Raw genomic sequence first — 21,154 nt, 5'->3', positions numbered from 1 at the left:
TGGGTTAGGTGGATTGGTCATGATAAATTGCCCTTTAGAATCATAGAACTCTACAGTGCAGAAAGAAGCCCTTCGACCCATCGAGTCTGCACCGAACACAATCCCACCCAGGCCCTACCCCCATATCCCTATATATTATACCCACTAATCCCTCTAACCTATGCATCCCTGGACACTAAGGGGCAATTTCTTAGCTTGGCCAATCAACCTAACCCGCACATCTTTGGACTGTGGGAGGAAAGCGGACTACCCGGAGGAAACCCACACAGACACGAGGAGAATGTGCAAACTCCACACAGTGACCCGAGCCAGGAATCGATCCCAGGACCCTGGAGCTGTGAAGCCGCAGTGCTAACCACTGTGCTACTGTGCTGTGTCAGGGGGTCTATCTAGGGTAAATACATAAGGTTATGGGGATAGGGCCTGGGTGGGACGGTGGTTGGTGCAGACTCAATGGGCCAAATGGCCTCCTTCAGCACTGTAGGGATTCTATGATTCCTAGCATTCGTATCTTCTACTAATGGTAAGTTCACTATTTATTTAAGGCAGGTAATCTAACAGTCACCACAAACCTGAACGGAAACATCTAAGCTTAGATGGAACAGTTTGCTTTCTGACAGGGAAGTATCATACTCTCAGGGACCACTTCTGTAGTGTTTTCCTAGAGAAACAAAAAAAACTCTTCAGACATCTTGGGCCCAATTCTCCCATCGCAACACCTAATTTTTGGATTGGGAGATGCGCCTGTTGGCCATTTCGTGAGATTTGCGGATTCGTTCCCGAACCCAGATCCCTGGCGTTGAGAGGCATGTGTGTATCTCCCACAGCCAGAGAGCAGGCGCAATCGAGACCACGCTGGAAACCGGCAGGAAGGCCGGGTGAGTGATTTTAATCTACTTTTCATGTAATTTAAATGTCATAATCTGGCCTGGCACAGAATTCTACAGGCCTGATAGCATCTCCCATCCTGCCAGGAATGTTCCACTCCAGAGGGTTTAGAGTAGCTCTCCATGTTCGAGGAACGAGCAGGAGATCCCGTTGGGAGTGATGGCGGGTGCAACCAGCAACACCTCCTGCACCCCCCCCCCCCCCCGGGTCGGGGTTGGCCCCTGGGCATGGGCACCCTGGCAGTGCCAGCCTGTGCTCCCATGCACTGCCCAAGGGGCAAAGTGCCCATGCTCAGAGGGCACCTTGGTATGGCCCACCGGGCATTGGGCAGTGCCAGGGAGGTGAGACCATTGTGGGCAGGGCCTAGAGACAATCAGCGTGGGTGCAGGTCCCGCTATCACTCCACACGGGGACTGGTCAGGGCTGGAGGGGGACCAGCAATCAAGCGGGCTTGGGGGAGGGGTCTGCCTCCCGGGGTGGGGGTGGGGAATCATCACTGTTGAGGTGCGGGGGGGGGGAGCCGGAGATCGCGGTGCTCCAGGATTGGCGGGGGGGGGGGAGGGGGAGGGGGGTGGTGGTCAGGGCTAGCTCAGGAATCGATGGGAGAGTCATGATGGGGCCATTGGTGGAGGCTGGGAGGGTAGTAGTGAGGGGGGGGTTCTTGGTCTGGTCAGCAAATGGGGGGCTGACAGATTGGGGCCACTGCACACGCGCAGGGGCCCAGAACTGTCAGATTCCGGCATGAATTGGCCCTGCCCCCCTCAGCTTTTAAAGATATTCACGATTGTGACTTCTGCAGTGCCCACAGTGTGAGAGATTCAAGTCTGAACGCCCAATGAAAGAAAACCATGGTGATTTACACCAGTTTTCCCACCCATTTAGCACTTAGAATTTTTTTCAGAGAATCTGGACCCTTGTATCTACCCAAGCAAGAGGAATAAGTTTCCAGTGATAGATTATACTTTACTTCCACAAATTGCCATTGATTGTTGTAAGATGGAATGCCCTGACCCAACCAGCTTGAGCTGCTTCATCAATGACCTTCCTTCCATCATAAGATCAGAAGTGGGGATGTTCACTAACGATTGCACAATGTTCAGCACCAATTGCAGCTCCTCATACACTGAAGAAGTCCATTTCCAAAAACAGCGAGACCTGGACAATATCCGGCTTGGACTGACAAGCGGCAGGTAGCATTTGCGCCACACTAGTGCCAAGCATCTCCAACAAGGGAGAATGTAGCCATCGCCCCTTGACATTCAATGGCATTATCATTGCTGAATACTTCGCTTGGGGGTTACCATTGACCAAAAACTGAAGTGGACTGGCCTTATGAATACTGTGGCTAAAGGAAAGGTCAATGGTTAGGACTCCTACAGTGAGTAACTCATTCTTGACTCCCCAAAGTCTGTTCACCATCTACAAGGCACACGTCAGGAGTATGGTGGAATGTTTTCCATTGCCTGGATAAGCGTAACTCCAACATTTAAGGAGCTTGACACCATCCAGGACATAGCAGCCCACTTGATTGCTACCGCTTCCACAAACATACAATCCTCCATCACTGATTAACAGTGGCAGCAGTCTGTACCATCTACAAGATGCACGGCAGGAACCCACCAAAGCTCCTCAGGTAGCACCTTCCAAACAAGCAAGTGCTATCATAAGGACAGCTGCAGCAAATATGTGGAAATACGTCGCCATTCCTTCACTATCACTGGATCAACCCCTCATGGAACTCTCTTCCTAACAGCACTGCAGACATGCCTACGCCACAGGGACTGCAGCAGTTCAAGGTGGCGGCTTACCACGACCTTCCCAAGGGCAATTAGGGAGTGGCAAATAAATGCTGCCCTAGTCAGTGGTACTCACATTTCATAAGTGAATTAAGAAAAAAGCATTCAGGCCAGAATGCTACTGGCCCGTCCACCACGGGAATCGGAGCAGGTGAAGGTCGGACCACAGAAAGGTCTGTTGACCTCGGGTGGGACATTCCGGTTTTGGGGTGAGCGCGGCCAGGAAATCCCACCCGATGAGTCAAATGGCCTCCATGTGTGCCTTGATCATTCTCTGATTCACTGTTAAACTGAAACTGGACATTCAAACAAAAAATGCCCACAAATAATTCCTTGACTTTCTGAAGAGGGGTGGGGAAGCTGTCCAATTGTTCCAGGCACATGGGTATCCCACAACCAACATCACTGATTAGCTGATCACTGTTCACATTGTTGATCGTGGGACTGTGCGTACAAATTGGAATCAGCATGTTTCCTGCAATCCAATAGTGAGTACAATCCAAAGTTCATTTGAAATATCCTGAACTTGAGAAAGACACTATCTAAATAGCAAACAAAATACTGCACAGATACTGGAAATCTGAAATAAAAACAGGAAATGCTGGATAAACTCAGCAGGTCTGGCAGCGTCTGTGGAGAGAAACAGAGAAGGTGTCTCAAGCCCGTATGACCCTTTTTACAGATTGTTCTGTTCTTCTTATAGTATTTCCCGCTCTGTACTCCTCACTGCTTCTGCTTCTCAGGGTAGAGAATGGGTAAAGAAAATCAGTACTTAAAATTTTCGCAAACAACCAATGGGTGACAACATTCGAGTAGAATGTGTGGCAAAATACTATACGCTCATCTCAGCTACGAATAATAAAATTTAGGAGAAAAACAAGTCAACAGATCTCCAAAAGTAAAGTACTTAATAAAATGCAGCATTCAGGCATCCAGATACACTGGCTATTGGGGGCATTGTCACAGCATCATTTGCCACACAGGAAGACTCCATTTGCTGCATCAACCCCATGCCAGCTTGCCATAGAGAAATCTACTCAGTCCCACTAACCCTGTTTGATTCTCATAACCCTGCAGGTAAATTTTCTGCCCATTCAATTTGCATTTGAAATCATTGATTATTTCCACTTCCATCACCCTCTTGGGCAGAGAGTTTCAGGTCATTATCACTCGCTGTGTTTAAAAAAAAAATTCTCCTCGCATTCCCCCTGCATCTCTTGTCCAAAACCTTAAATCTCTGCCCCCGAGTCCAAGTTCTGGCAGCAAATGGAAACAGTTTTTCTCTTGCTTGTCCTATCTAAACCTGGTTTGTAATCACTTACACTTCTATCAAACCTCCCCCTGTTGTTCCAATGAGAACAACTACAGCTTGTCCAAGCTAAATTTCGAACTAAAATCCCCATCCCTGCAATCACTCTGGCAAATATCTTCTGTACCATCTTGAAGATCCTTCTAAAACTACGATGCCCAGAACAGGATGGCACATAGAAGGATCAATAACAAGGCAAATGAAATTCAAATGAGGATGCTAAATATAAAGCTGATGATACTGAATAGTGGCAATATGGCAGGCACTGCTGCCTCTCAGCACCAGAGACCCAGTTTCGACTCCCAGCTTGAGTCATTGTCTACAAGTCTGCACGTTCTCCACTTGTCTGCATGGGTTTCCTCCAGGTGCTCTGGTTTCCTCCCACAGTCCAAAGGATGTGCTGGTTAGGTGCACTGAGCATGCTAAATTCTCCCTGAGTTTACCCGAACAGGTGCCTGAGTGTGACGACTAGGAGACTTTCACAATAACTTCATCGCAATGTTAATGTAAGCCTGCTTGTAAATAATAAGTAAACTTGATCTTAAGGCTTCAGTTGGCAGTGCTGCATGTAAGTTTTGACATTTGTCAATGAGATTATCGGGGTAATGGAAAAAGTACATCAAAGAACAACATTTTAAAATACAAACCAAAGGGGCTTCATTAAAATTGCAGCAGCAGTTTTCGGAGTAATAACGTTTTGCAAGAGTTTTGAGATGGTAAACAGTGATAGACGGTTACTTATGGCAAAAGGTAGGAACAAAAGAGTCAGAAGACAGAATTCTACACAGAAGAGTGAAAGGGGAAGTTGTCACTCAGGGTTATTTGAACATGTCTGGCTATTCACAGGCAGAAATCGTACCATTTAAAACTCTCAACACCTTCAATAGTGCAGATAAAATTTGGTGACGATGCACAAGTTGGAGTTCTAAGTGTCGAACTTTTCCTCAAGTCTGTGGGAAGCTTTCTGAACTGCTGAGTGTTTCCAGGGATTTAATTTTAATTTTAGGTATCCAGAACCTCAAATACTTTGGTTTCTGTTCATTAACATTTCACAGTTCTGTGCTTACCACAAGCCGAATCTCAATATCACTTTAAAAAAAATCTGCAAGTATTGCTGATGGTTCTCCTCAGTGGCAATGAAATGTATTTTTGAATGCGTCTTTATTGCATGAAAGTGACCCAGATTTTAACAAGAAGTCCTTGAACTCTCAAAGCATCTCAGCTTTAACATCCTGAAACCATCTATATTGCTTGAATAAATCAATAGTATCATCTTTTCATAGAATCCTAACAATGCAGAAGGTGGCCATTCGGCCCATTGAGCCTGCACTGACAACAATCTCACCCAGGCCCTATTCCTGCAACTCACGTATTCACCCTGCTAATCTCCCTGACATCAAAAGCCAATTTTAGCCTGACCAATCAACCTAACCCGCACATCTTCGGACTGCGGGAGGCAGCCGGAGCACCTGGAGGAAACCCAAGCAGAACATGCCAGTTCCACATCAACAATCACCCACGGTTGAAACTGAACCTAGATCCCTGGCGCTGTGAGGCAGCAATGCTAACCACTGTTCCACCATGCTGCCCGTACTGTGCCTTCGTGGTACCCATGAGGTCTCTTTGAACTCTTGATCTAATTTCTGATCCTACAGATACAAACGGTGAGGACTAATGCTACTACATTCGAGCCAATCTCTTCCTCGCCATCTTTCTTGAGGCTGTCCATTGTTAACCCATCAGCCATAGCTCAGCCAGTAGTGCTCTGACCTCAGACAGTCAGTTGTAGTCTGAGGTCAAATTCCCAGACAGCTGAATCATCCTCATGACTGCTGCAATGTCAGAGGTGCCGTCTTAAGGAATAGGCTATAGTTGCTGAACCAAGACCCTCCACCGACCCTCTTAGGCCTCAATGGTCCCAGGACTTATCCCCAATGCCTTGGTCAATACCCATCCTTCAGACAACATCATCGATAAGAACATTTCTGGTTATTATTACACTGCGAGTTTCCTGTGTAGAGACTGTCACAGTTCCTGCACTGTGGTTAGACTGCAACAGTATATCACATCGGAGGTTGTGAAAGATGCAGCCTGCTCCTTGACCTCTGTGTCTGAGATCAGCCACAAGGGAAGGTTGCACAAATAGAAATTAAGGCAACTGTCCTTTCAGTCCACATGGAAATGGACCCCCCAAAAATCTAATGAGCAGCTCGTTGGAAATTCCATACTCGCATCGACTCCATCCTTGGCACCTGTCCTTTAATCTTATCTGAAAAAGTTGCACAAATGGCTAATGACTCGGCGTCAAATAAAGGAAGCTACAACTTCCTGAAAAGTGTCACATCTGAGGAACAACAAACCAAATCAAGACATGAGTTCAATAGAGAGTTGTCATCTACCATCTGCCTACACTTTTCCAGTGACTCCACGAAGCAGCAAAGCTACGCCATGACTCTGAGTTCTGCATCTGCCTTTCTTCCTTTCATTTAAGCTTCAACTTCAGCAGCTTTGGAATCCCCCGGTGTTTGAACTGGACGTTGGGAAAACTGTCAAAGGGACCATCATCTGTAAAGGTTTACTGAAAACACCAAGATCTGCAGGTGATCCAGAGTAAGTTCTCGTTTTCATTTTGGTTTCTTTTCCCCCCATGTCTAAGTTGAGAAAGCAAGGGAGTTGATTTTGTATAATGATAAGAACAAGTCGAGGAGCAGGAGAAAGAAATTAGTGAATATAGTAAAACCAGTCAACATCTGAAATAATTAGTTATTTATAGATTGAGACTTAATGCTCTGAAGAGTAGAATTCTTCACCGGATTTCCATGACAGCATGGTTAGAAAACGTTTGAAGGATTCAATGGCAGTGATAAGGGAGTTCCACGTTCTGATACTCTATGCAGCAACAGCACTGAATAATGCCCTTGTGCAATTTGAAAAGCTAGTGGCAAAATTATACATTTGGAAGAAGTGGTGCACAATAAACTAACGCAAAAATGAGCTGGTAACCAAACTGCAGTTTCAGTCTAAGAGCGGAGTATAAGTATAAGTAGACAAGTGCAGCTGAACTCTTAACATGAAGAAAGGTGTGGGATTTTGACATTTGACTCTTATTTTGATATTTGATGTGTAGGATAGACAGGCACGTTTCAAAGGGCATTTTGAAAACCTTTCGCAAATACTGGCCTGCCGTGGTGCTCGGGCCCTCCTAGATACAGAGGTGAGAAACTGAGCTGCAAAACGCCAATGAAGTAAAGGTTCAACACGCAGGCTGCGTGAATTACTCCAGTCGCTGTTACCTACGGATTCCATCACTAGCCGGAGATCCCTGAACTCTCAGAGGAGAGGCAAGGGTTGGGAAGTGAGGGGAGAACCAGGGATACTGGGACAAGGTTATGACCTAAGATTCAAAGAATCACCGAATCCCTGCAATGCAGAAGGAACCTATTCGGTGCGTCGAGCCTGCACAGACAACACTCACACCTCAGGCCCATCCCTGTAACCTCAGGTTTTTGCCCTGCTAGCATTCCGCTACCACCCCCCCAACCACCACCCCCCCCCCCCCCAAACCCCCGACACTAAGGGGTAGTTAAGCAAGACCAATCCATCCTAACTCGCACATCTTTGGACAGTGGGAGGAAACAGGAGCACCCGAAGGAAACCGACGCAGACGCGGGGAAGAACGTGTGAACTCCACACAGTCACCCGAGGTCGGAATTGAACCTGGGTCCCTGGCGCTGTGAGGCAGCAGCGCTAACCGCTGTGGGATAAGATATTTTGCAAGATGTGCAGGGAGAAAATTGATGGAAGGAAACTAGGTTGGAATGCCTATAAAGGACTCGTCCCATTCCCCAGAGTCTGTCTGCTGAATTATCAGTTGCAGGCTTTCTTGAGCGAGCCTGGAGGCACTGAAAAAGAATTATCAAACACTTGCCTCTTCTCAACATCTCCAGTCGAGTTGCAATGTTACTTTTTTCATACTTTCGACATTTATTTATATTTTAAAAGTTTGCCTTGGGTACTTCTGCAGATGAAATATATCTGACATCTTCAGATTTTCAGAACAAAAAGAACAAAGAATATTACAGCACAAGGACAGACCCTTCAGCCCTCCAAGCTCGCACCGACCATACTGCCCGATTTAACTAAAACCCCCTACCCTTCTGGGAACCATATCCTTCCATTCCCATCCTATTCATGTATTTGTTAAGACACCTCTTAAAAGTCAATACCGTATTCGCTTCCACTATCTCCCCTGGCAGTGAGTTCCAGGCACCCACCACCTTCTGTGTAAAAAACCTGCCTCGTACATCTCCTTTCAACTTCGCCCAGCGCACCTTAAACCTATGGCCCTTATAATTCCCACCCTGGGAAAAAGCTTCTGGCTATCCATTCTGTCCACGCCTCTCATAATCTTGTAGACTTCTATCAGGTCATCCCTCAACTTCCATCGTTCCGGTGAGAACAAACCAAATTTCTCCAGCCTCTCTTCAGAGCTAATGTTCTCCATACCGGCCAACACCTCTGGTTTATATGCTTCAGTAGATTTTCAGGGAGGACATATGTTTGCTACAAGACCGGCACATGAGGATTAAACAAGCAGTTAACATGTAAAACAATTTTCACAATAATCTGAGCAAATGGGGTTTGCGAGTTAGTTCAGTGATGAGAAGGCAGTGCCCTCTGTAGGATTCTAGAAGATGGTGTGGAGATACCACCGTTGGACTGGGGTAAACACAGTAAGGAGTCTCACAACACCAGGTTAAAGTCCAACAGGTTTATTTGGTAGCACAAGTCACAAGCTTTCAGAGCGCTGCCCCTTCATCAGGCGAGTGGGAGTTCTGTTCACAAACAGAGCATACAAGGACACAAACTCACACAAAAGACACAAATTATATAAAGAAACAGACTTGATTACCTGTAAAGACATGCATTCCAACCACTATTTTGTAAATATTGTGTCTTTATATGCCCTGTTTTTGAACAGAACTCCCACTCACCTGATGAAGGGGCAACACTCCAAATGCTAATGGCTTGTGCTACCAAATAAACCTGTTGGACTTTAACCTGGTGTTGTGAATCTTCTTACCAGATTCTAGAAGCGCAGTACCAAATCTGAACTATGGCTAAGAACCAGGTGGGGGAAGCACAGTAATATCAGAGTGGAAACGCCAGGGTCAGAACGTGTTCGGCGAACGCAAGTATTCAAAACATTACTTTCAATTTGACTTAGGAAATGGAGATGGTGGCAAGGAAAAAACTTCCCTGTTACCCGAGGGATAACTGTAATGATCTCAGACCTCTCGGAGTAACAAGGTTTCCCTTGCCGTTCAAAGACAAAATCTTGTACTTATGTCATTGAATCATAGAATACCCACAGTGCAGGCTATTCAGCCCATTGAGTATTCACTGACTTGCCAACAGAGCATGTCACCCAGGCCTTCTTCCCGTAATCTCACTAATCTACACATCTCACTAATCTCACTTCTTCCCCTAATCTACACATCTTAAGTCAAGTAAGGGGCAATATAGCATGGCCATTCCGCCTAACCTGCACTCTTTGGAGTGTGGGAGAATACCCGGAGAGAATCCACACAGACACGGGGAGAATGTGCAGACAACACACAGACAGCGACCCAAGCCGGGAATGAACCCGGGTCCCTAGCGCTGTGAGGCAGCAGTGTTAACCACTGTGCACCAGCCACACACCTGAAACTTCTCAAAGGGCTTAACAGCCAATGGTTACACTGGAAGAGTATTGGTTATTATATCGGTTCGCATCTGTACACAGCAGGATCCCTAATAATGGTGCATTGCTTTGCAGGTGCCCAATCAAATAGACCCAGTATTTAACTTGCATTGATGTAGCAGTAACTCTGGCGCTTGCTGCTGCATCAATAGGTTTCTCCTTTTTCAAACAATAAATGTTTCCAATTGAAGTCCCTACAATTTAACACTAACATTCTGGCATCTCCGCAGTCCAAAGATGTGTGGGTTAGGTGGATTGGCCATGCTAAATCGCCACTTAGTGTCAAGAGGACTAGCTAGAGTAAATGCATGGGGTTTTGGGATAAGGCCTAGGTGGGATTGTGGTCAGTGCAGACTCAATGGGCCAAATAGCCTCCTTCTGCACTGTGGAATTCTATGATTCTATGAACATTATTCAACAGAGGTCTATGAGTCAGTGCTCTGGCTGCGGAGAACATCATTTTCTGAGGCAGTTACTTTATGAGAAGCACAAAAATCTTTGATGGGCTTTACTTTGCACCACCAATATCTTTGACGCATCCAACTGCCTTGCACATTTATCAACTGCTCAGAAAAATCAGGATTCACTCTCCGAAATGTACAAAGCTGAAAAGACTGAACAGCTCCCAACAGACTACAATATGAATTTGTAAATATCTACAACAACTTCACTTCAAAAGGAAGCAACTCCATTGCCTGTAAACCCTGAGGTCAAATGTGTTACTTAAAAGCTAGTCTTTATTTTTCTATAGAATTCCTACAGTGTAGGAGGAGGCCATTCAGCCCATTAGGCCCACACAACAATCTCACTGAGGACCTATCCCTGTAACCCCACGTATTATTCCTGTTAATCCCTCTGATACAACGGGGCAATTTATCATAGCCAATCCGCCTAACCTGCACATCTTTGGACTGTGGGAGGAAATTGGAGGAAACCCACACAGATACAGGGAGAATGAGCAAACTCCACACAGACAGTGAACCAAGGCCAGAACTGAACCCGGGTCCCTGGCGCTCTGAGGCAACGGCGCTAACCACTGTGTCACCGTGCCACCCTCCAGCACTAAAAGAGTCCAAAGGCACACATCTAGTAAAATGTCTTCTGTAGTAGGGCAAAGCCTGCAGCAGCAGAGTAATGTATGGAAAGGATTAAAAAGGCAGCACTGTAACATCCACACTCACTGCAGGCACACAGGACAAAATACAAATAACTACATCTCAGACTGCGCTAAAACAGTCACACCCCAGGTGAGATCGCTCCAAAGTTACAACAGCCATTTGGGAATTGGTGTCACTCATCAAGGCTCCAAAAGGTCTAGCAGAACCACGAGGTCTCTGAAAACTTAATCAAGTATCCAGGAGATGGATTTGCTGCAAAAGGTTAGGGTACACGGAGTTGGGGGTAAGGTGTTAGCGTGGATAGAGGATTGGTTGTCTAATAGGAAGCAGAGAGTTGGAATCAATGGGTGCTATTCTGGTTGGCAGTTGGTGACTAGTGGAGTGCCGCAGGGATCGGTGCTGGGGCCTCAACTGTTTACCATTTACCAAGATGATCTGGAGGAGGCGGCTGAGTGTAGGGTAACGAAATTTGCTGATGACACCAAGATGAGTGGAAAAACAAATTGCGTGGAGGGTGTGGAAAGTCTGCAGAGAGATCTAGATAGGCAGAGCGAGTGGGCGAGGACCTGGCAGATGGAGTATAATGTTCGCAAGTGTGAGGTTATCCACTTTCGTAGAAATAATAGTAGGAGGGATTATTATTAAAAAGGCAAAAAGCTACAGCGTGCTTCGGTGCAGAGGGATCTGGGGGTCCTTGTGCATGAATCGCAAAAACCCAGCCTGCAGGTGCAGCAGGTGATCAAGAAGGCGAATGGAATGTTGGCCTTTATAGCGAGGGGGATAGAATATAAAAGCAGGGAGGTCTTGCTGCAACTGTACAGGGTAATGGTGAGGCCGCAGCTGGAGTACTGTGTGCAGTTTTGGCCGCCGCACTTGAGAAAGGATATATTGGTCTTGGAGGGAGTGCAAAGAAGGTTCACTAGGTTGATGCCGAAGATGAGGGGGCTAGCCTATGAAGAGAGACTGAGTAGACTGGGTCTGTACTCACTGAAGTTTAGAAGGCTGAGGGGGGATCTTATAGAGACATATAAGATAATGAAGAGGATAGATAGGGTAGAGATACAGAGATTCTTCCCGCTTAGAAAGGATAGCAGGACTAGAGGGCACAGCCTCAAGATAAGGGGGGGGCAGTTTAGGAGTTGAGGAGGAACTTCTTCACTCAAAGGGTGGTGAATCTCTGGAATACTCTGCCCGTTGAAGTGGTAGAGGCTACCTCGCTGAATATATTTAATTCACGGGTAGATAGGTTTCTGATAGATAGGGGAATTAAGGGTTATGGGGAGAAAGCGTGAAAGTGGAACTGATCCACTTCAGATCAGCCATGATCCTATCGAATGGCAGGGCAGTCTCGAAGGGCTAGATGGCCTACTCCTGCTCCTATTTATTATGTTCTTACATAGATGGGACAATTAACACCCTATCGAAATCAGTTTGACAAACACAACGCTTTGATATTGTAAACAGGTGGACAGGAGATGCCCAGCAAACAATTAAATCGAAAGCACACAAGACAGCTGAACCATATAATGTAATCAAAACAGAACTGTAACCCATTCAAAGCAACAATATGACGACCTGATGTAAATGTAGTGCTTTGTAATGTAAAGAAAAGGGTATAAGAACCTGTAAGAACCAATGCTCAGCTCGGAAGCAAGCTGTAGTTATACACGAGTTTCGCTCTCCCTCACGCGCGTTGAATAAAACTGCTTTTGTTGGAAGTTTTACATGGTTTTGGAAGACTCAGTTTGTTTATTCCCTCCTACACCCTCCAAAACACTTTTACAAATTCCTCTTTTACCAGATGGAAAAAGGCACCACAAATTAATCTGGTGCTCCTTGTTATAAAGTAGCTGATTCAAGGCTCTGGAAGTACGATCCATCGAAAGAAAGAATAACCATGTTTCAAGGTGAAAAGATGATGCTCAATAGGTGACATGTGATTTAAGCAGGGCAGAGGTCATTGCACTCCATTATTCAACAATCGCAGCACGCAACTGACTGTTTGACACTCTGCAGGAAACAGGAGGCATACTTCTATCATAAATTATTCACAGACATCCACAGAATAATGGAATTGATGTGTTTCTGGAGTGAGGGATATGAAGAGAACGGGGGTTGAGATCAACATCAAATCTGGCTGCCTTCTTGATCCAAATGGGATTTTGATTCCTAACCTTCCTGTCTGACTAGATGTAATGAGGAGAATCCAAAATATTCCAATTTCCCTTCAAACATTCTTTCTAAAATATTTGACCTAAACAATAACCAATGTTCTTTTTTTCAGAATAAAATAACAGAAATGAACAGGAGCAACTGCACGGACGTCCGGAGCACCGCAGTGACAAAGGTGGTCTTTCCAGTTTTGTATTTGGTTATTTTTATTGGAGGCTTACTGTTGAACACACTGGCCTCCTGGATCTTCTGTCACATTCCAAATCAGTCCAGCTTCGTGATTTACCTCAAGAACATTGTCATCACCGACGTGGTGATGGTCTTCACGCTACCCTTCAAAATCCTGGCCGATGTGGGACTCGGACCCTGGCAGATGAAAACATTTGTCTGTCGTTACACTATGGTGCTGTTCTACAGCGACATGTACCTGAGCATAATGTTCCTGGGCCTGATCAGTTTCGACAGGTATCTGAAGATAGTGCGGCCCAGGAAAAACCTTGTGGTGCAAAGGGTCACCTTTGCCAAGGTCATCAGTGCGAGTTGCTGGGTCTTCATATTGGTCTTTGCTCTGCCAAGCATAATTTTGACAAACAAGACCCCCACAAAGGAAACTGCAGCACAGTGTCTTCTGCTGAAAAGCCAGATGGGGAAGAACTGGCACAATTTTATAATCATAAAATGCCAAGTTATTTTCTGGATCTCTTTTGTCCTCCTCATTGTGTCTTATTCAGCTATCTTAAAAAAAGTATATTGGTCTAATCAAAAATTTCAAAAGGACTCCAGCAATGTGAGAAAGAAAGTGAATCGCAACATATTCAGCATCATGGGTGTCTTTGTCATCTGCTTTGTGCCCTATCACATTATCAGACTTCTATATGATAAGAACCGTGATCAGAAAATTTGCACATCGTTCACGCTGCATTATGCAAAAGAGGTCTCACAGCTACTGTGTGCACTTAATGTTTGCCTTGATCCAATCATCTATTTCCTCCTTTGCAAATCATTCTCCAAGCTGCTGTTTAAAAAGATGCGACTAAACCAAGACCTCGACGTAGAAATGTTTCAAGCGGAACGAAGTGAAAGGAATGTACTTGACCAACCAACTCTAACAAACCAATCACCTCTTAATTCCTCCTAGCTCCCTCAATCATTAAGATTTGACTATAATTGCCATGTAAATCTCTTGACCGCTCCATATTGGAGAGACAGCAGGACAGGTTCCATTGAAACCCTACCCAGCCACTTGTGAATCGAGTACCTCGAGTGACACAAATCAACACGAAGTTTGAGAAACTTGCAATTTTGATTCTCACTCTTAGTCCCTGAGTTTGCACATCAATGACGGTGTGCACCATTAACAGACGGTTAATTTTCCAGCAAGATTCGATAACACGCGTTTGCCCATTAACCCTTTCTGCAGTACAACCGGAATGTAATCACCATCTACGGTGAAAAAACGTACTGCTCATGTGGGCCACCCTATGGTTGCCGACATCTTCTAAAGCTGGGGTAAGCTGAGAGAACATTCATTGACATCTAAAGATCCGATGGAAGCAGTGGATCACATAGCTGATTAATAATTCTCAAGCAGATTCTTCAATCCCTGACCTAAATTTAAACACGTAGGAACAGCTGGTTATTTCTAACATCTTCTGTTTACAACTCTTTCGCTGATATTAAGACATTATCGTTTTTTCACTTTGTTTTATTCAGTAATCACACTTTGCAGACCACTCCTTCCTAACCTTCTGTTTGTTACAAAACGGAGAGAGGGCTAAGCCAACCTGGACAGAAAACTGAACAGCCTCCCATGTCCACATGCCCAAATGATTTCCCTTTCTGTGATGTGCTTACTTATCTAATTTCTTGTAAAGGATTTTACATTGAATTAAATATTCTAACTCGCACTGGTTTGTTTGGATTCTGAGTGTCTTAGTAAGAGTTCTTGAATCGCACACTTGAAGCATTGTTGCTTTCCAAACTCTGCCAGATCCCCCGTGGGCAAGGCTGTGTCAAAAATGGTGGACTCGTTATTACCCAGGGCTGTTGCATTGAGATCCCATTCACTATCTGTGGGCAGCTGTAAGTGCAATGAATGGCGATTGATGTCCCTTGGCCACCAACTGAAGAATCCAGATCAATGGTAGTGATTGGCCCAAGAACAGGTCCTCTGTTCATTTTTCCATGCACTGCCAACTTGCACCTTCTTCTTTGGTTGCCTGCAGGAGTTTCCCATTTCCATTTTCAAGTTGTCTAACATCGCCATTCTCTTTCTCCCTCTTGATTCACATTCCTCTAATTTTCCTTCTACTCCTGAAATCAGCAAGTTCTTGAGTCTTAGAATAATGTCAATCCACCATTCTTACCTTAGCTTCTAGATACCCATTTTTCTGTCACCTTACCTCCTCCAACATCCTGAGGATTTCTCCATTGTTCCTGTCTATGCTCCAAATGAACAGCACCATCCTTCTCAGGCACTGGCAGCACAGTGGCATAGTGGTTAGCATTGCTGCCTCGCAGCGCCAGAGACCCGGGTTCGATTCCCAGCTTGGGTTCATTCTCTGTGCAAAGTTTGCACACTCTCCCTGTTTCTGTGTGGGTTTCCTTCAAGTGCTCTAGTTTCCTCCCACAGTCTGAAAGACGTGCTGGTTAGGTGCATTGGCCATGCTAAATTCTCCCTCAGTGTACCCGAACAGGGGCCAGTGTGTGGAAACTAGAAGATTTTCACAGTAGCTTCATTGCAGTGTTAATGCAAGCTTACTTGTGACACGAATAAATAAACTTAAATCTCTGCAACTTTCCAGTTTTTGCTCACAAGTCTGTGTTTCAGCCTTGTATGTAACAGAGCAATTAAGATCTCTACTCATTCTTATGCTATGCAATCCCTTGTGCGAGAATGCATTCTTTGCTATTGCTGTTCTACGTATTTATTTCTGACAGTAAACATCTTCCTTAAAATGTTTTTACCCCATTCTTAAAGTCACAAAGCCAAGGTTCAGTATGGACCGGCTGATCTAAATCCATCTTCCTGCTTTCTCCAAAAACCTAATTCAAATTGAATCCAGTTCACAGTCCCCACAAGGGAGACAAACAAGATCCAAGCTGACAAGATGGGGCTTGTCCTATTTTGGGCTTGACCTGATGATGCTTGACCTTAGCCAAGGGCCGAGAAGCGATTTTCTGACAACATGTTGCCCACATACTTCAGTTGTGAAACATGTTCCAGCTGTTGGTCGTTTATTTTGACCTCTGCTTTTCCACCATAGGGTGGGATTTTCCAGCCCAGCCCATCCCTGGGATCACCCAGTGCTGCATTAAGCCAATGGACATTTTGCTGGGCCACAGCAGACCCCAACATGATGGGGCCAGAAAATCCTGGCCATGATTCATTCCAATTTCCATAACTTCTGTCTTTTTTCTGCTGCGCTTGCCACTTGGACCTTATCATCTGCAACTCTCACTATCCTCCCTAACTCACCTCTTACTTTGACACCCTTCTGTACTTCATCTAGTGCGTCCTTTATCAAGAGCAAAGTTGCTGAAGAGTCATGAAAATAGTGGACGCCGAGTGAGTAAGGGTTTCAATTTTGTGATTGAAAGTAAAACATCAACACACTATACAGAAATAAACTCTCTGCAGCAAGTAGAAAAGCAAAGTGCAGAAGTGCAACTTCCCTGTTGCTTGATTGGGTAAACTGATGTTACACAAGGATTGTGCATGTCAAAACGATCACAGGATGAATCCTGAGACTGTGCTGAGCTCACTGATCTCAGGGAGGGTTTACTAATCCTGGGCCAGGAATGGGAACAATGCAAGAACAGTCAGCTGGGACACTTGTTCTGAATTGCAATAATGGGCCCCAGCTGCTAGACAGCAGGCAAACTGTAGAATGATGTCCTCTGTGACGAACAGTCCATCTCCTCCCTAGCTCCAAGGCTCACAAACAGCAAAAACAGGCAGCTTCAGGACTCCCTGGAATCTCAGCCTAGTGAGACTCAGGAGAAAGGTATTCAAACAGCATTAAAATGCTAAAACGCCCGAGAAACTTTACAAAAATGTTTTAACTTTTAAATGGTGATGCTAACATGTTGTTTCAATGCTGTACTTAGAGATTCGAATTAAAGGTAAATAAAAGTTAACTCGTGAGGGAGGCTGGCACCACATCTGTCAGTCATGGCATGTGGGTGTGGCAGAGACAGCATATATTGGCCATCCCTAATTCATAGAGTCATGGAAGTTTACAGCATGAAAACAGGCCCTTCGGCCCAACTTGTCCATGCCGCTCTTTTTCTTTTAAAATCATTAAACTAATCCCCGTTGCCCTCATTTGGCTCACATCCCTCTATACCCATCGTACCTATGTAATTGTCTTTTAAAATTGTACCACATCTACTCCTACCTCTGGCAGCTTGTTCCAGACACTCACCATCCCCTGAGAAAAAAATTGGCCCTCTGGACATTTTTGTATTTCTCCCCTCTCACCTTAAACCTATGCCCTCTAGTTTTAGACTCCCCTACCTTTGGGAAAAGATATTGGCTATCAAGCTGATCTGCGCACCTCATTATTTTATAGACCTCTATAAGATCATCCCTCAGCCTCCTACGTTCCAAAGAAAAAGGTCCCAGTCTAACCAACCTCTCCTTATAACTCAATCCATCAAGTCCCGGTAGCATCCTAGCAAATCTTTTCTGCGCTCTTTCTAGTTTAATAATATACTTTCTATAATAGGGTGACTAGAATAGCACACAGTATCCCAAGTGTGGCCTTACCAATGTCTTGTCCAACCTCAACAAGACATCCCAACTCCTGTAATCAATATTCTGACTGATGAAACCAAGCATGCTGAATGCCTTCTTCACCACTCTGTCCACCTCTGACTCCAATTTCAAGGAGCTATGAACATATAACCCTAGATCTCTTTATTCTGTAACTCTCCCCAACACCTTACCATTAACTGAGTAAGTCCTGACCTGGTTCAATCTACCAAAATGCATTACCTCGCATTTGTCTAAATTAAACTCCATCTGCCGTTCATCAGCCTACTGGCCCAATTGATCAAGATCCCATTGCAATTGGAGACAACTTTATTCACTGTCCATTATGCCACCAATCTTAGTGTCATCCACAAACTTACTAAACATGCCCCCTATAATTCGCATCCAGATCATTAATATAAATAACAAATAATAGTGGACCCAGCACTGATCCCTGAGACACACTGCTGGTCACAGGTCTCGAGTTTGAAAAACAACTCTCTGCAACCACCTCTGGCTTCTATCAAGATGCCCTTGGACTAATGGGGTTTGCTGGGCCATTTCAGAGAACATTCAAGAGTCAACCACATTGCTGTGAGTCTGGAATCACCTGTAGGTCAGACCAGGTCAAGACGACAGATTTCCTTTCCCAAGGGGGAAGTCCATCTAGCTTGTGCTACCAAATAAACCTGTTGGACTTTAACTTGGAGTTGTGAGACTTCTTACTGTGCAACACACCCACAGTGCTGTGAACAAGGGCATTAATCAACCAGATGGATTTTTACAACAATCATAGAATCCTACCGTGCAGAAGGAAGCTATTCAACCCATCAAGTCTGCACCCATCACAATCCCACCCAGGCCCTATCCCCTAACCCCATGCATATACTCCAGCTAGTCCCCCTAACACTAAGGGTCAATTTAGCATGGCCAATCCATCTAACCTGCACATCTTTGGATTGTGGGAGGAAACCCATGCAAACACAGGGAGAATGTGCAAACTCCACACAGACACTGATCCAAGCCAGGAATTTAACCTCGGTCCCTGGAGCTGTGAGGCAGCAGTGCTAACCACTGTGCTGCCATGCCACCCCCAATCGACAATGGCTTCAGGACCATTGTTAGACTTTTAATTCCAGGTGTTTTTATTGAACTCAGATTTCACTATCTACCATGACGAGATTCGAACCCAGTACCCAGGGAATTATTCTGGGTCTCTGGATTACTAATCCAGTGATAATACCGTGATGCCATCGCCTCCCCTTCTGCCTCTGCTCCTGAATCTTGGGGTTATTCGTTCTTTCTTGGGCCATGGGCATCAGTAGTGAGACCAATATTTTTTGCATATTTCTACTTGTCCTTGAAGTAGTGGGGGCAAGTCGCCTTCTTGAACTGTTGCAGTCCCGAGGTGTAGGTACACCCACAGAGAGGGTGTTAGAGAAGGCATTCCAGGGTTTAGATCCAGCTTCAGTGAAGGAATGGATAGATGTATCTCCAAGTTAGGATGGCTATTAACTTGGAGAGGAGCTTCCAGGTGGTGGTATTTCCAGGTATCTGTTGTCCTTGTCTTTCTAGATGGTAGTGGTCATCGGTTGGGTTTAGGAGTTGTTGCCTAAGGAACTTTTGTGAGTTCCTTCAGTCCATCTTGCAGATGGTACACACTGATGCCACTGTCAGTCGGTGGTGGAGGCAGCGACTGTTTGGGGTGGGGAAAGCAATCAAACTGGCTTCATGAGCGTTGTTGGAGCTGCACGCATCGAGGCAAGTGCAGAGTTTTCCATCACACTCCTTTCTTGTGCCTTGTAGATGGTGGGCAGACTTGAGGGAGGCGAGTTACACTTTTTGAAGAGCACTTAGAGAACAGTGTAAAATGAGGACACCGGCTCAGGCTTTTGGCTGAGATCAAGCATCGAATTAAGACTAAGATGAAGTACAGTACCTCGCTTGTCCCTCTCAGCTGGAGATTTCCCACATAGAGCAGGAGTAGCACACACAGTTTTAGACTCTCCTGCTGTGACTTAACTCTTTAAATTGAACCTTTAGAAAGATACCTAACATCAAATAATATGAATTATTTTAGGAGCTTTCTTCCCTGGTCCTTGGTACTACAGTATATAGTCTTTACAAACGGTAAACAACAAAATAGAAACTTTGCAAGCTATAAGTCATAATAGTAGTAAATACTTATCTGACCATACTCACACAATCAGCTGATTCCACTTACCCATTTCACTTTTGAATCCAGACATTTAAAACAAAAATTCCATCCTCAAATTTACAAAGCCCAGCTTTCTGAGCTGCAGCAGCGGTTAGAGACACTGTGGAATTTCCGTGAGGTAGAGAGTATCATGGTTAGCGTGTATAGAGAGGTGGTTACACCACAGACTAAGACTCCACAGTGTAGGGTGGCACGGTGGCACAGTGGTTAGCACTGCTGCTTCACGGCTCCAGGGACCTGGGTTCGATTCCCGGCTTGGGTCACTGTCTGTGTGGATCTTGCACATTCTCCTCGTCTCTGCGTGTGTTTCCTCCGGGTGCTCCGGTTTCCTCCCACAGTCCAAAGATGTGTGGGTTAGGTTAATTGGCCGCGCTAAAATTGTCCCTTAGTGTCCTGGGATGCTTGGGTTAGAGGGATTAGCGGGTAAGGATATGGGGGTATGGGAGTAGGGCCTGGGTGGGATTGTGGTTGGTGTAGACTCGATGGGCCGGATGGCCTCTTTCTGCACTGTAGGGTTTCTATGATTCTAGATAGGAAGGAAATAGGTGACAACCAGGCAGAGCAAGAGAACTAGGCAGGCAATACAGGAATCTCCTGTGGCTATTCTCCTTCAAAACAGGTTTACCACTTTGGATACTGCTGAAGGGAATGGGTTCTCAAAGGAAAGCAACAGCAGCCAAACCTGTTGCACCCTGGTTGGTTCTGCTGCACAAGAGAGGAGGAGAAAGTGTAGGATGTAATAGTTATAGGGGTTTCAATGGTAAGGGGAACAGATAGATATTTCTGTGGCCAGAAATGAGGCTCCAAGATGGGATGTTGCCTCCCTAGTACTAGGATCAAGTGTGTTTCAGAGCAGCCACATGATGTTCTGGACGATGGAAGGTGAACAGCCAGGGGTTGTAGTATCAATGACATAAGTGAAAAAAGGGGATGAGGCCGTAAAAACAGAACTACTGGAATTCTTCTGAGGATGTAACCAGTAGAGTTGTTGAGGGGAACTTTTTATGATTGTAGTATATTTGGACTTTCAGAGCACTTTTGACAAGGTGCCACATTAGAGATTTGTGTGTAAAATTGAAGTGCATGCGATTGGGGATATTGCATTGAGATGGACAGAAAACTGGTTGTCAGACAGGAAATAAAGAGTAGGAATA

At 45.2% G+C, this 21,154-nt stretch overlaps 2 protein-coding genes across 2 annotated transcripts in view; one reads left to right on the top strand and one right to left on the bottom strand.

Annotated features, from left to right (window-relative positions):
- LOC145341129 (mediator of RNA polymerase II transcription subunit 12-like protein) overlaps positions 1-21,154 on the bottom strand; it is a 564,757-nt gene that overhangs the window by 269,901 nt on the left and 273,702 nt on the right.
- On the top strand, positions 7,184-14,867 carry LOC145341549 (P2Y purinoceptor 14-like). The gene is made up of 2 exons (XM_080186526.1): positions 7,184-7,207; positions 13,139-14,867. Exon 2 carries the CDS (start codon positions 13,154-13,156, stop codon positions 14,162-14,164), a length of 1,011 nt encoding a protein of 336 aa, XP_080042652.1. The 5' UTR covers positions 7,184-7,207; positions 13,139-13,153; the 3' UTR covers positions 14,165-14,867.

Source organism: Carcharhinus amblyrhynchos, chromosome 3 (genome assembly GCF_965287045.1).
Source record: "Carcharhinus amblyrhynchos chromosome 3, sCarAmb.v2.hapA, whole genome shotgun sequence".
In the NCBI taxonomy this organism is placed as follows: domain Eukaryota; kingdom Metazoa; phylum Chordata; class Chondrichthyes; order Carcharhiniformes; family Carcharhinidae; genus Carcharhinus; species Carcharhinus amblyrhynchos.
The sequence above is the reverse complement of the archived record's forward strand: the minus strand, read 5'-3'. Positions and strand labels throughout refer to the sequence as shown.

Coding starts and splice junctions, on each gene's coding strand:
- LOC145341549 (XM_080186526.1), top strand. CDS start 13,154: ATGAACAGGAGCAACTGCACGGACGTCCGGAGCACCGCAGTGACAAAG.